This window comes from Lampris incognitus, chromosome 19 (genome assembly GCF_029633865.1).
Source record: "Lampris incognitus isolate fLamInc1 chromosome 19, fLamInc1.hap2, whole genome shotgun sequence".
NCBI classification, from domain to species: domain Eukaryota; kingdom Metazoa; phylum Chordata; class Actinopteri; order Lampriformes; family Lampridae; genus Lampris; species Lampris incognitus.
The window spans coordinates 4111200-4126702 of NC_079229.1; the positions used below are offsets into that span (position 1 = coordinate 4111200).

Here is a 15503-nt window from a genome sequence, read left to right on the forward strand (position 1 = left end):
GTGTGCACATGTCCGTTTCTGTCCATAAGCACAGGGTGGTTAACATTCCTCACCCCGTGGCTCACCCACGCTGATCAACACAAGCCACCCCAACAGAATTCAATACCATCAAGGTGCTTCCACATTTTAATTACAACTGCCCTCCCAGTTTGACCCGTTTAACTCTGAATCGCGGATCCAGGACCTGGAGCTTTGTGAAAGCTGCACAAGAAAGATATTCGATGTAAAATGTTAGAACGGCCGATGTAATTAACGACCCTTAAGAGACTGGCGGCGAATGAAACGAGTGCATTGACTCCAGTGAATGCGTTGCATAAGCCACGCAACGGTTATTTACCCAACCGGACAGATAAAAAGATCTCCTTTCTTCCAGAGACGAATGAGTTGAGGTCTGAGAGGAGGCGACAGTGTTGTGCGCCGCCGGCACAGATGGGAACATGCGCTTAGCCTTGGCCTTCGTGTGGTACAATGCGACGGTTGTACAAAAGCCCGTGAGCGGACCTCTTTTAGCAAGCTACATGGCAGCGCTGCACAAGGACACGGGCGAACGACTACCTTTACTGCTCCTCCACCGAGACATAAACAATCAAGTTCAACCTTTCTCTCCTTTCAGTCCGTCTTGATATAGGGGGACTGAAGTGGCGTGTGAGAGCGGCGCTGCATCGCAGACCTTTAAAACGGTCAATTATGGCTTTAGAAATTACACTCGCCATCTCATTTGTTAATAACGTGTTTTCCCCCGGAAAACCCAGACTGCCGAGATGTGAATAATGGATGACGGAGGGCTGCGCCGACGTTTTCAAAGGGAGAAACGATATTTCAGCTTCCTTGAGAATTTCACCAATTTTCCCAATTATCTATCAAGGCTATGCGGACGTGTTTTATTTCTTCCTCTTTTTTTCGCCCAGCATCACCCTGCCTAGCGCCGTCTCCATCCCTGCTGTAAAGGTTATGTGCTCAAGGACCTCTGCTTCACTCCCTCATCCCAGCCGAGCTGTCAATCCGGCCGTAACAGGTACAGGGGAAAGGCCAGCCAGTCAATAAGGAAGGGGGGGATAACAGCCAGCGAGCAGTGGGGGATCTCCAGAGTAAGCATATGGACTTCATGTTAGTGAACTAAAAGGCCTCTCACGTCATCGCTCCGTCTCAGGCAAAGATTTCAAGATGTGGACAACCTGGCCGCCGTGAATGATGGGTGGGTCCGCCCGGCGGGGTTAAGGACAGCCGACAGGACGCCCGTGTGCTTCGGTCACGTTTGAAAAATTTGGGCCGCGATCGTGTCGTGTGTCGGGAGAGGTGACGATAAAAAAAACTACAGCTATGACACCGTCCTGGTGAAGTGAGCAATGGCGGCGTGGAAGAAAAGGACGGCGTCCACGTCATCGTGATGAGCGGAATATATAGTAGCCATCTTTAAGTGCTCCTTCTCTTTGTGTGCGTTTGTGCGTATTGCTGTCATAAAAACAAACGAAAGTCATCCACCGGTCTGAAATACCCGTGTGGACAAAGTTGAGTTGAAAATGGCTGGGGATGTAACCCGGGTTCGAGTTATGTGGGAGGCAGTGGGAGCTGGGCCCCCCATAAGGAGGGGTCAGAGCTCCCATGACAGCATTAAAATCCTCCTTCTGTGGGGGTCGCCGATACATTTACAACAGCCATTTCTTTCATCACGAATAGATCACCATCAACAAGACACGCGTGTTAGGGTTAATACTCCTGTCTGTGCCCCTGAGCAAGGCATGGGAAGAAGAACTGGAGTTGGTCCACGGGCGCTGCACTGTGGCTGCCCACGGCGGCTGTGTAGCTCCTAGCTACACGGCTAGGATGGGTTAAATGCGGAGCATAATTTCCCTAACGCGGATTAATATAGTACATCAAAATCAAGTTAAAAAAATAATGCGTTTCTCAATGTAATGAGTGTTATTTACCTCAGCGAGACAAACATGCTAAAATAAGAATATTTTATCAGGTGAATGTCAGTTGCACTTCACCGCCAAGCCACCGGGGGCGCTGTAGAATATCGAGCACACTATAAATGCTGAAAGCGCGCGAGCCGCAGACGTTCTAACACATTTGGAAGAAGAAGCCACGACACGTCTCAGCCAACATTATCTTCATAATATTGAATAGAAAGTCGAACTATACTGTTTGTTGTGTGTAGGCAAGTCAAGTCAGTCTTATTTGTACAGCCCTACTCCTACTCCTCCTCCTCCTCCTACTACTCCTACTACTACTACTCCTACTCCTATTACTCCTGCTACTACTACTACTTACTACTCCTCCTACTACTACTACTACTACTACTCCTACTACTCCTCCTCCTACTACTACTCATACTACTACTCCTACTACTACTCCTACTACTCCTCCTCCTACTACTACTACTCCTACTACTACTCCTACTACTACTCCTACTCCTACTACTACTCCTACTACTACTACTACTCCTACTACTACTCCTACTACTCCTCCTCCTACTACTACTACTCCTACTACTACTCCTACTACTCCTCCTCCTCCTACTACTACTCCTACTACTACTACTACTACTACTCCTGCTGCTACTACTACTCTTACTACTACTCCTACTACTACTACTACGCCTACCCCTACTACTACTCCTACTCCTACTACTACTCCTACTACTACTACTCCTACTACTCCTACTACTACTACTACTACTCCTACTACTACTCCTGCTGCTACTACTACTCCTACTACTACTCCTACTCCTACTACTACTACTACTACTACGCCTACCCCTACTACTACTACTACTCCTACTCCTACTACTACTCCTACTACTCCTACTCCGACTCCTACTCCTACTCCTACTACTCCTACTCCGACTCCTACTACTACTTACTCCTACTACTACTACTCCTACTCTTACTACTACTACTACTACTACTACTCCTACTACTACTCCTACTACTACTCCTACTACTACTACTACTCCTACTACTACTCCTCCTACTACTACTACTACTACTCCTACTACTACTACTCCTCCTACTTCTCCTCCTACTACTACTACTACTGCTCCTCCTCCTCCTACTACTCCTACTCCTCCTCCTCCTACTACTACTACTACTACTACTACTATTACTACTACCCCTAATACTACTCCTACTACTACTACCACTCCTACTCCTACTACTACTACTCCTACTCCTACCACTACTCCTACTACTCCTACTACTACTCCTACTCTTTCTCCTACTATTACTCCTACTCCTACTACTACTACTACTACTCCTACTACTACTCCTACTACTACTACTACTACTTTCAGCTGCTCCCGTTAGGGGGCGCCACAGCAGATCATCTGTTTCCATCTCTTCCTGTCCTCTGCATCTTCCTCTGTCACACCAGCCACCTGCATGTCCTCCCTCACCACCTCCATAAACCTCCTCTTTGGTCTTCCTCTTCTCCTCTTCCCTGGCAGCTCCATATTCAGCATCCTTCTCCCAGTATACCCAGCATCTCTCCTCCACACATGTCCAAACCATCTCAATCTTGTCTCTCTTGCTTTGTCTCCAAACCGTCCAACCTGAGCTGTCCCTCTAATATACTCGTTCCTAATCCTGTCCTTCTTCATCACTCCCAATGAAAATCTTATCATCTTCATCTCTGCCACCTCCAGCTCCACCTCCTGTCTTTTCATCAGTGCCACTGTCTCCAAACCATACAACATAGCTGGTCTCATAACCAACCTGTAAACCTTCCCTTTAACTCTTGCTGGTACCCTTCTGTCACACATCACTCCTGACACTCTTCTCCACCCACTCCACCCTGCCTGCACTCTCTTCTTCACCTCTCTCCTGCACTCCCCGTTACTTTGGACAGTTGACCCCAAGTATTTAAACTCATATGCCTTCATCACCTCCACTCCTTGCATCCTCATCATTCCACTGTCCTCCCTCTCATTCACGCATAGGTATTCTGTCTTGCTCCTGCTGACTTTCATTCCTCTTCTCTCCAGTGCATACCTCCACCTCTCCAGGCTCCCCTCCACCTGCACCCTACTCTTGCTACAGATCACAATGTCATCCGCAAACATGATCGTCCACTGAGACTCCTGCCTGATCTCGTCCGTCAACCTGTCCATCACCATTGTAAACAAGAAAGGGCTCAGAGCCGATCCTTGATGTAATCCCACCTCCACCTCAAACCCATTTTATTTGTATAGCTCAATATCACCAATAACTATTTTGCCTGAGGGGGCTTTTTAGCCAGTCACTTCTTCCTGGCAGCAGGTCTGGGTTGGCATATTTCAGACTTGAAACTTTGGTGCAGTATCGCAGACATCTCGGGCAGTTTCGGGTTGTTTCAGTCTACTTGATATCTCTCTCTCTCTCTCTCTCTCTCTCTCTCTCTCTCTCTCTCTCTCTCTCTCTCTCTCTCTCTCTCTCTCTCTCTCTCTCTCTCTCTCTCTTTCTGAAGCGCACCCGCTAGGCTATCATTTATTCATTTATCGCCTCCCCTAACATTAGTTATTTTAGAGACCACCCCCCACAAAGCTCAGATTACAACTGGAACCCTGGATATAACCATTACCTGAAGTTCCCTCAGGAAAGCTGCCAACCCATATTGTTTCCTCTGCGGGGGTCTCTCGAGATGTAACCGCGTGTCTTTTTCTTCCACGAGACCATTATCAAGTGTAACCAGAACCGGGTTGGCTGTTTCTGCGGCTTGACGGTAGCCCCGCTGTTCCTACAATGTGACGGCAGACTCACTAATTCTTGCACAGCGTGACATGGAGGAAGTATCCGGATTTTTTAAAATTTATTTTTCCTGTTGTAAATTGTGACATACGATGAACATTCAAGATGGTCACAATTGCACAGAATGTGGGAGCCTTTTTAAAAAAAAAAATGTTTCACCGCAGTTGTACCCGTCCAATTACCCCCACTCTTCCGAGCCGTCCCGGTCTCTGCTCCACCCCCTCTGAGCCGTCCCGGTCTCTGCTCCACCCCCTCTGCTGATCCAGGGAGGGCTGCAGACTACCACATGCCTCCTCCCATACACGTGGAGTCGCCAGCCGCTTCTTTTCACCTGACAGTGAGGAGTTTCACCGGGGGGACGTAGAGCGTGGGAGGATCATGCCATTCCCCCCAGTTTCCCCTCCCCCCTGAACAGGTGCCCCGACCGACCAGAGGAGGCGCTAGTGCAGCGATCAGGACACACACCCACATCCGGCTTCCCACCCGCAGACATGGCCAATTATGTCTGTAGGGACGTCCAACCAAGCAGGAGATAACGCGGGGATTCAAACCGGCGAGCCCCATGTTGGTAGGCAACAGAGTAGACCACCACGCTACCCCGGACGCCCCAAATGTGGGAGCCTTAAGACAACGTGGCACCCCAAGATCCAATGCCTTTCTCCAAGCAGGACTACCAAGCCTCGGTGCAGCAACACACACCGCTAACTTTGGGGTTGTGTCATAGGGCCAAGATACAGCAAGGAATCAGCACGCCCTAAACTCGACAATGGGAGATCAACAATGTCCTCTGGTCAAAGCACCTTTTCTAGAAACTTCTCTTGCCGAGCTGTCTGTAAGCCACTTAGCAGATGCTGACTTAGCCCACTGCCAATGAATGTCTGGTGAGAGCCTGGAAGCAGACCACAGACTGTGGCTTCAGCACCACGTGGTCAACACACACATGTTCACACATATACACGTCTGCATACATGTGAAAATGCACACAATTATTCCAAACCACCTCTGACGCGCACACACACACACACACACACACACACACACACACACACACACACACACACACACACACACACACACACACACACACACACACACACACACCTTAGACAGCAGCAGTGATTGCCTTGTCAGGTCTGTGCGGGTGTCCCGTCAAATAACGAAGTGGTGATGAAGGAAGCAGCATGGTGTGTGTGTGTGTGTGTGTGTGTGTCCTTGTCTATGCGTGTGTGTGTGTGTGTGTGTGTGTGTTTTCACTCCGTCTTTTTTAATTAAACATGCCTCTATCCGGGGGGTGGGGGTGGTGGGGGGGGGCACAGACAGATGGCACATAAAACCCAACTTCAGCACACTTCCCAGTTTTTGGGGGCCCTTGCTGAAATTAAAAGGACATATTCTCATTATCCCCAATCTTAGCATGCTGAATATCAATTTTAAAATATATACAAGGGAGAGAGAGAGGTCCGTGGCATGCTGATTCTCAAGGTTTCAGTCTCCAGAGCTGCTCTGTAGAGTTAAACTTCCTTAATTGCTATAAAGGCATTTGTTATCTGCGGCGGGCCCTTGTTAGGCACCGCGTTAAAGATGTAAGTCGATGCAACGAGGTCTCACTGTTCAGAGTAAATATGCAGCGATAACTGCAATTAACCAGAAAGTCTAAAATCGTCCCCGGGAAACATAAGGTGCCTGTCTGTACAATCTGCATGTGCAACACTGACGGCTGCAATTAAGTCCACATACGATGTCTGAAGACAAGCAGCGGCACTCGGCGAAGACGGTGAGAGTGAGTATGAGAAACGTGCAAAAAAGAAATGCAGAAAGGACAGAGACTCAGACAGAGAGAGAGAGGGAGAGAGAGAGAGAGAGGGAGAGAGAGAGAGGGAGAGAGAGAGTATTCATTCGATATAAGACACTGCTCTCTGACCTTTCTCCCTGACAACTCATTGCTCTCTAATTTGCAACTTCCTTGTCTGGAGTCGCCCCTAGAAAGCCCCTTTCCATCCGTCACCAATACAAATAGCTCCTGACATCTCCTTACTCACTTCTGTCTCGTCACCAAACCGGGACTACGTCTAACGCCCATGCCACCACCCCACCCACCCACTGACACACGGTCAGACAGGTAGACTGCTTTTCCCTTTTGGAAACGGGAACACAAAGGCGCCCCCCTGCCCCCCGCCCCCCCGGTTCCCGTCTCATGGAGCTCCTGGGAATGGCCCAGGATGCTTTTGGTGCTGCTGACAGCGGCGGCATGGTGTCAGAACTGACAACTGAGGCATCTGCCATCAGATGTGTGCATGCTTGTGTACACATATTTGTGTTTATCTGTTTTGTGTGCATGTGTGTGTCAATTAGCATTTACTATGGCAGGACTAGATGAAGTGTTTAAGGACCGCTGAATGGGAAGATCAGCCATTTCATTTGGTGTTTTGTGGCCAAAATGGTATCATGGATAATATTCAGCTGATCTGGGCCTCCGGGTGGCGTGGCGGTCTATTCTGTTGCCTACAAACACAGGGATCGCTGGTTCGAATCCCTGTGTTACCCCCGGCTTGGTCGGGCGTCCCCCACAGACACACCTGGCCGTGTCTGTGGGCGGGAAGCCGGATGTGGGTGTGTGTCCTGGTCGCTGCACTAGCGCCTCCTCCGGTAGGTCGGGGCACCTGTTCAGGGGGCAGGGGGGAACTGGGGGGGAATAGCGTGATTCTCCCACGTGCTACGTCCCCCTGGTGAAACTCCTCACTGTCAGGTGAAAAGAAGCAGCTGGCGACTCCACATGTATGGGAGGAGGCATGTTGGTAGCCTGCAGCCCTCCCTGGATCAGCAGAGGGGGTGGAGCAGAGACCGGGATGGCTCGGGAGAGTGGGGTAATTGGCCGGATACAATTGGGGAGAAAAAAAGGCGGGGGGGGGGGGGGATAAAAAAATTCAGCTGATCTGCCAGTTCTCCAAGCTGCCAGCCCTGATTCATAACGCTGCTGTACTTTACTAACAACTGGTGCAGCTGCATGTCTCTGGGATCCCGGTTTGCTTAAGCCAGCGCCGAGTGGATTTCCCAAACATGTATTGATCAACCAGCACCGCTCACAATACTTGCTCACATTCCAAAAAACACAGAAACACCAATGCACACACACTTAAACAAGTAAATGAAGTGCATCCAATAGGCCCTGACCTATATTCTCAAATGCATTGGTGAGGGGGATGGGAGAAGAATGCCGGTGTCATCATGCGGGGCTTCTTTTTAATCTTCAGCAGGACCGTGGCTGAGGGAGCACACTACAGAAATAGCATCAGACGCAACACGGAGTGTCACATCATCCTGTCAACAAGGAGGGGATCGAGACTTGCTCACATTTCAATGCCGCCTTGCGTCATGCGCTCTCTGGCACAAGCGTTATGGCAGAAAATAAGCCTCTTCATACAGAGAGAGTGATTACTGGATGCGGGGTAATAAATAGACTGTGGCATTGCAGCTGCTGGATGCCGCTGTTGTGTAAATATACCAAGGAGATTTTGTAGTATTGGATGATGTCCCCGTTTCATCATCACCAATTTTTTTCCCCCCAGCAGTTATAGACCACGTTCCTCAAAACAATAATAAAGGATAGAGACAGAAAGACAGGGAAAATAGAGACAGACTGATGAAAAGACAGGAGGAGGAGCTGGAGGTGGCAGAGATGAAGATGATAAGATTTTCACTGGGAGTGATGAAGAAGGACAGGATTAGGAAGGAGTATATTAGAGGGACAGCTCAGGTTGGACAGTTTGGAGACAAAGCAAGAGAGGCAAGATGGAGATGGTTTGGACATGTGTGGAGGAGAGATGCTGGGTATACTGGGAGAAGGATGCTGAATATGGAGCTGCCAGGGAAGAGGAGAAGAGGAAGGCCAAAGAGGAGGTTTACGGATGTGGTGAGAGAGGACATGCAGGTGGCTGGTGTGACAGAGGAAGATGCAGAGGACAGGAAGAGATGGAGACAGATGATCTGCTGTGGCGCCCCCTAACGGGAGCAGCCGAGAGTAGTAGTAGTAGTAGTAGTAGTAGTAGTAGTAGTAGCAGTAGTAGTAGTAGTAGTAGTAGTAGTAGTAGTAGTAGTAGTAGTAGTAGACAGAAAGACAGAGAGAGGAGACGGAGAGAAAACGAGCGAGAGGCTGACAGACAAGAGTAGAGCAAAAGATGGCTTTGATTTGTGCGTGTGTGTGTGTGTGTGTCTGTGTGAACCCGAGTGCTCTACATGTCTAACATACCTGACCACACCCGGGACACTCATTGCCGTTCTCGCACGTTCTGCGCCGTGACTGGATGCCTCCTCCACAGGGCACGGTGCAGCGCTCCCATGCTGACCAGGCCGACCAGTAGACGTGGGGTGGACAGGGCAGGTGCTCGTTGCAGTACCTGGGGAAGAAGAAGGACCTCAGGGGATCAGTCTGCTGCATCTGAAAGTTCTCTTCATCTTGTGTGTGTGTGTGTGACTATGAGTTTGTGTACGTGTTGTGCGCGCGTGTGTTTTTTCCTCTCATTAAACGACTACACCAGCCACACACTGGACTTCATGTGACTGCCAGTTTGTGTGTTGAGTGTGGATGGTAAACGACTTTTATCTGGCAGAGCTAAAATTAAACGCGCGGGGCACCGGAGGCGTCGGCACATTTTAAGCCCTGCCACTGAACCGAAATAACTTCTGAGAGGTCACGCCACAAGAAAGGGGTCTCTACAAAGACACGACTACACAGGGGTGTAAACCCAGCTCTGAACAACATTTCTACGAAACCCAACATATCAATTTAATGTGCTCGTCGAGAGAAGCGGCGCCACGCGAAACCAGACTTATCGATTGAGTTGTGTCACCGACGGAAGTCAGCGCCACATGTCTGCACACGCCGCAACGGCCGGAGAAATTGAAAGCCGAACATGCGTGAAAAGCACATCTTACAAATCTTCAGTCCGGAGCTTAATGAGTACGTGCATGTATTTTTCCTAATTCTCTGACATGGCCCATGAAGAAGCCACAAAGATTCATGCATCACTTCTAATTGCTCCATTTATGAGACTGGAATACGGCAGATCTAAAATGCTTAATTACTCCGTTCTCGTTATACAATAACGACATGATTTTGCTGGCCTTATTAGAGCCGTATAATGTATTTCAGAACTTTTACATATACTATTAAAATTGCTTTAACAGCTATTTTTTTGTGTGTGTTGTGGCACATTGATGTCTTTAGAGGAAAACTCAATTGACTACGGAGTGGTCCTTTGCTGAAACAGCTTTAGAGTCATATCCCAACTCCAGCGGCTCGGGCTGGATATCGCCATTGTACTTATCTTAAATACTCTTGTATTGTTCATGGCAAATCAAAAGCTGCGTTCGGCACACTGTGGATGTGGAAAGCCGTTGTGCAGAGTATGCTTTTCCCCTTTCACTAAGCCGCGTGCTTGTAGCTGAATGATACTGTGAGATGAGAAGTTGGGGCAAGGGATTGGGAATAGAGAGATAGAGTGAGAGTGAGGTGAAGCGGAAGACGAAACAGAAAGGATTATAACCTTACCCATCCCTGGGTTGAGAGGAAGGCGAAAAACAGTCACACGTCTACTATATGAATCAGCAACCAGCAACACTTTGTCATTTCATGTCACGTACTTGCGTACATGAAGTGAAACGAAATATCGTTTCCCCCCCAGCCCACGGCAGTGCAACACAAAGACAAAACACATCCAAAAACTACAAGAACACATCGTATATCAAACGACAAAAAGAAATCACTGTCCAAGAGAACGATCGTCAGCCAGGATGACTGCTGGAACTGCCAGTCTGCATGGGCTAGCAGTTAGCTTAGCCTGCCCCGCTTCTGCGTCCTGTCAGACCGCCCTCGGTGTTTCCTCCTCGGGTGCAGCTCCGGGAAGGGCCGTGGTCCCTGGGCCCACCAGATGCAGCAGACCAGGCTCCCCCAGCCGATCCAACGCCAGCTCTCCCAGCCAGACAACTTCGACACACCTCCCCGTACTCCACACGATGACACCAGAAACACAGCCAACGCCAGGCGAGGCTGCCGCAAGATCGCCCTTGGAAATGCCGGTCTGCATGGGCTAGCAGTTAGCTTAGCCTGTCTCGCTTCGGCGTCCTGTCAGACCGCCCTCGGTGTTTACAGGTGTACAGCTCCGAGCAGGGTCGTGGTCCCTGGGCCCACAGGATGCAGCAGACCAGGCTCTCCCAACCAGACACCTTCGACACACTTCCCCGCACTTCACATGACGACGCTGAAAATACAGTCAACGCTAGGCGAGGCCGCCACCAGCCCACCCTCGGTGCTATCGGAGCTGCTGGTCTGCATGGGCTAGCAGTTAGCTCTAAGTCTGCCCTGCTTCCATGTCCTGTCAGACCGCCCTCGGTGTTTCCTCCTCAGGCGCAGCTCCGAGCAGGGTCATGGTCCCTGGGCCCACGGGATGCAGCAGACCAAGTTCTCCCAGCCGATCCAGCACCAGCTCTCCCCGCCATCAAACAAAGACACACAAACTTACACACAGACATGGACAAAGACAGTGCATGGACGGTACTGGGTGAGGCCGCTGCAAACATGAATTCCCGCCGCCATCTTTCCACTGAACATGGTGAACACATGATTGCTTGCAATTACACACACACATGCCCGCGTGCACACAAACTGAAATCTGCAACTATGTCAAGACAGCAGCAACCTGTGCTGACCCACACAAAGGAGATTTAGAGCTCTGGTCTCATGTCTAACACAAACTCGTTATTTTAAATGTGCAAATGGCTTCAGTCCAGTTTAGATTAGCCTTTTCTCCGCGTCTTTGCTTCCATAACACTTAGCACGCAGAGTGAAATGGCACTATTAACTTGCTACAAGCTGAGTAAGCACAGTGGACTATGTGTGTGTGCTACAGGGAATACCAACAGACGGTCCATAAATGCAAGGATTTGCCAGCCAGATTTTAGCCCAGAGCGTTGCCTGGCACTGCTGATACGGGAGCATTTGTGTTTTTTTGTAAAAAGTGCTCCCACTGCTGACGACGGAAGACATTCTTCAGGAAAGTCTCCCACGACAAGACAGAGAGGTGTGAAAAATGTTGTGTTGCTAGCTCTCATTCTCTGCATGCTTGTGTATGTATGTGTGCGCACACTTGCACCACATGTGTGCATCTGCATGTGTGTAAACCTGAGGCCTGGTAAAGACCATCTGGCATCGGTGCGTGAGACACAAAGGGAAAGAACAATACACAAAGCTAAAATAGGAACTGAAGAAACTCTGAATAGCAGGCCCTCATACCAAAGAATAAAAGCCTTTTCAATGCATAAAAAGAAATAGTTTGCTTAACTTTGATAAAGTGCCAGCGCTTCAAATTCAGCGGGGTATTCGGCTTGCACAGCGGACCTCACCTATTTCATACATGAGCAACTAGAAACACAAGACAGGGGAGGGGGGATTTATTATTCAGGTTCGTTTTCCTGTGAGGCTCTTATCTTTTTTCTTTTTTTCTCCCCTTTTTCTCCCCAATTGTACGTGGCCAATCACCCCGCTCTCTAAGCCGTCCCGCTTGCTGCTCCGCCCCCTCTGCTGATCCGGTGGGAGGGCTGCAGACTACCACATGCCTCCTCCCACACATGTGGAGTCACCAGCCGCTTCTTTTCACCTGTCAGTGAGGCGTTTCACCAGGGGGACGTATTATGTGGGAGGATCACGCTACCCCCTCCCCCCCGAACAGGTGCTCCGACCGACCAGAGGAGGCGCTAGTGCAGCGACTAGGACACATACCCACATCCGGCTTCCCACCCGTATCCATGGCCAACTGTGTCTGTAGGGACGCTCGACCAAGCCGGAGGTAACACAGGCATTCGAACCGGTGATCCCCGTGTTGGTAGGCTTGGAATAGACCGCTATGCTACCCAGACGCCTGGGATCTTACCTCTTACGACAGCTTTGACACGGCACACACCCGAAACTTGTGCACGTGCACATGGTGCACACAACACAGACAGACACACACTCGTATACAAATCTCACACGCATTTCCTCGTATTCTCTATCATTTCCCAGACGCAGTCTCAAACAGGTGCAGCATAATTCATCTGTTAACACTTTCATTAGTCGCAGCCTGTCCGTCTGACTGTGTCTCACACGTACTACAAATGACTCCGCTCCTCACTTCTTGCAGGCGGAGAGCCCTGATGGATTGTTTCCAAATCTCAAAGCCAGTCCATGACCTGGCCTGGGGAGTTTTATAAGCTGATAAGCTGGAGCAGGAGAGAGTGATGAGACAAGGAGACAGAAAGAGAGGAAAACAAGATATGGATAGCGAGCGAGAGAGAGAGAGAGAGAGAGAGAGAGAGAGAGAGAGAGAGAGAGAGAGAGAGAGAGAGAGAGAGACTTTCCTTTGTCCCAGCCAGGTTTCATAGGTCATTAGTGGCATCGTATTATCATGTGGCATGTCAAGCGCTGTAATGGAAAATATTATTCACTCTCATTTTCAGAATATTTAAGTGTCAGTGGGACTCCTCTCGTTGGGTACAAAAAGCAAAAGGGTAAGCTAGGAGAGGGAGGGAGGTAAATGGAAAAGTAAAAAGGTTAAAAAAAAAACAGATGGCGAGCTTCAGAGCAAGATCTAATTGAGGCTTCATCCTTGAGGGCCATAGCTAATCACTCACTCATACTGATGCTGGTTCTCTGTTGCCATGGTGACAATGCTTAACAATTTATTTCATCTTCTCTTCTTGCATCCTTCAAACTTGTACTTGCTTGTGCTTTCTCCTCCTCTACCCCAGGAGGTGGATGAAAAACATCAGCATGATGCCCAGGTGATACAGAGATGGTAGCCATGGGGACGAATGCAAAAGCTCACTGAGATGTGTTCATCTATGAGGGGCGTCCGGGTGGCGTAGCGGTCTATTCCGTTGCCTACCAACACTGGCATCGCCGGTTCGAATCCCCGTGTTACCTCTGGCTTGGTCGGGCATCCCCACAGACACAATTGGCTGTGTCTGCAGGTGGGAAGCCGGGTGTGGGTATGTGTCCTGGTCGCTGCACTAGCGCCTCCTCTGGTAAGTCAGAGTGCCTGTTCAGGGGGGAGGAGGAACTGGGGGGAATAGCGTGATCCTCTCACATGCTACGTCCTGTTGGTGAGACTCCTCACTGTCAGGTGAAAAGAAGCGGCCGGCGTGTATTGGAGGAGGTATGTGGTAGTCTGCAGCCCTCCCTGGAGCGGCAGAGTGGGGGTGGAGCTGCGACCGGGACGGCTCGGAAGAGTGGGGTAATTGGCCGGATACAATTGGGGAGAAAATGGGGGAAAAAATCCAAAGGGGGAAAAAAAAAGATATGTTTATCTATACAACGATAAATAGCCTTGATAAGAATAGCCAGTGTTGTTTCATTTCTATTTTATCTTGAGCCTTAAGGGAAGTTTGAGAGAAGCAGTGAAGTCTTTCAAGGAGAGGAAACTACTTAAAGGGCTACCTGTACCTGTGCAACTTGTAAATCTCTCCCTGGACTTTTTCATATTCTTTGACGTTGCAAAAAACATATTTTTTCCCCCCCCACCGGAGCCTTGAGGGTTGCTTAGAAACCACGCAAACATCTTTTTACAGGCGATTATTCCGTGCCAAAGCCTCCAAAGCTTCAAAAAGCTGGCTGAGTCTGTGTGTGAAAGCCAGATAATTACCCGAGCACAGGCCTATCCCACTTGTTCTTTAATTGGCTGTCACAAAGTTGAAGCAAAACAGAAAAAAGTAGGACAAAAGAAGAGAGGAAAAAGAGAGGAGTCATACTTCCCGACTGCTTGTTGAAAATTATGGTGTGAAATGGCATCTGGTCTAAGACTGCTGGTCCACTCCCTTCCACACACAGGTTCACAGACACACACAGATATACGACCACACTCACGTGCATGCAACAGTGTGCAGCGTGAGTTTGTGCTTCAGTTTGTGTTTGGATATTGATTTGTGTCCGTGTGCGAGTTTCTGTTGAAGTTGTGTGAGTGTGTGTGTGTGTGTGTGTGTGTGTGTGTGTGTGTGTGTGTGTGTGTGTGTGTGTGTGTGTGTGTCACACACCTCTCCTCACGGTTCTGGCCCACACACACTCGTCCGCCGTGGCGCGGGGTGGGGTTGCTACAGGAGCGCTGTCGGACTTGGAAGCCGATGCCGCAGCTGGTGCTGCAGGGGGACCACGACGTCCAAGGTGTCCACGCTCCGTTTCTATGGAGACAGAAACCGCAACACCAGTCACTGTTGACTGCTGACCACAGAGGTGTCGAGAGCCAGAGGGCTACGGCAAGCAAGGCTGCGACTTGTAGATGCCGCCATATGGAATTAATCTACCATATGCCATCGAGCTAATTACTACTACCTGAATAGACTAGCATAATGTGGGGAGCAGAAATTAATAGGGAGCGCTCCGTCGCTCTCCTCTGTTGCACCCCCTGAGGCTTCATCCCATCTTTTTCTCCCTGTTAAAGGTTTAAGGGAGCTGTTCTTTATCCGACGCGAGGGTCTAAGGACAGGATGCTGTACTGCTGTAAAGCTCCCTGAGGCAAGTTTGTAATTTGTGATATTGGGCCGTACAAATAAAATCGACTCGACGCTCCTGCTGTCTAAAGGCACCGGTAATACTTGCTGAAAATGAGACTGAAAATCATCCGGAGTTCAAAACCCGATGCTTAGAATGCGCGCAAACTCGCAGCAGCTCTGCAATATTCATTTACCACGTGATGATAAGCAACAGGTTGTGAATAAGGAATGGGAGTGGAGAAGCTTTCCAGCACTGAG

The 15503-nt window shown here is 49.5% G+C and overlaps 1 protein-coding gene across 1 annotated transcript in view; it reads right to left on the reverse strand.

The window, feature by feature from the left end:
• sema5a (sema domain, seven thrombospondin repeats (type 1 and type 1-like), transmembrane domain (TM) and short cytoplasmic domain, (semaphorin) 5A) overlaps nt 1–15503 on the reverse strand; it is a 75012-nt gene that overhangs the window by 35444 nt on the left and 24065 nt on the right. Inside the window, 2 exon segments of the mRNA XM_056299837.1 lie at nt 8974–9121; nt 14790–14933. Coding sequence (XP_056155812.1) covers nt 8974–9121; nt 14790–14933 — 292 coding nt within the window.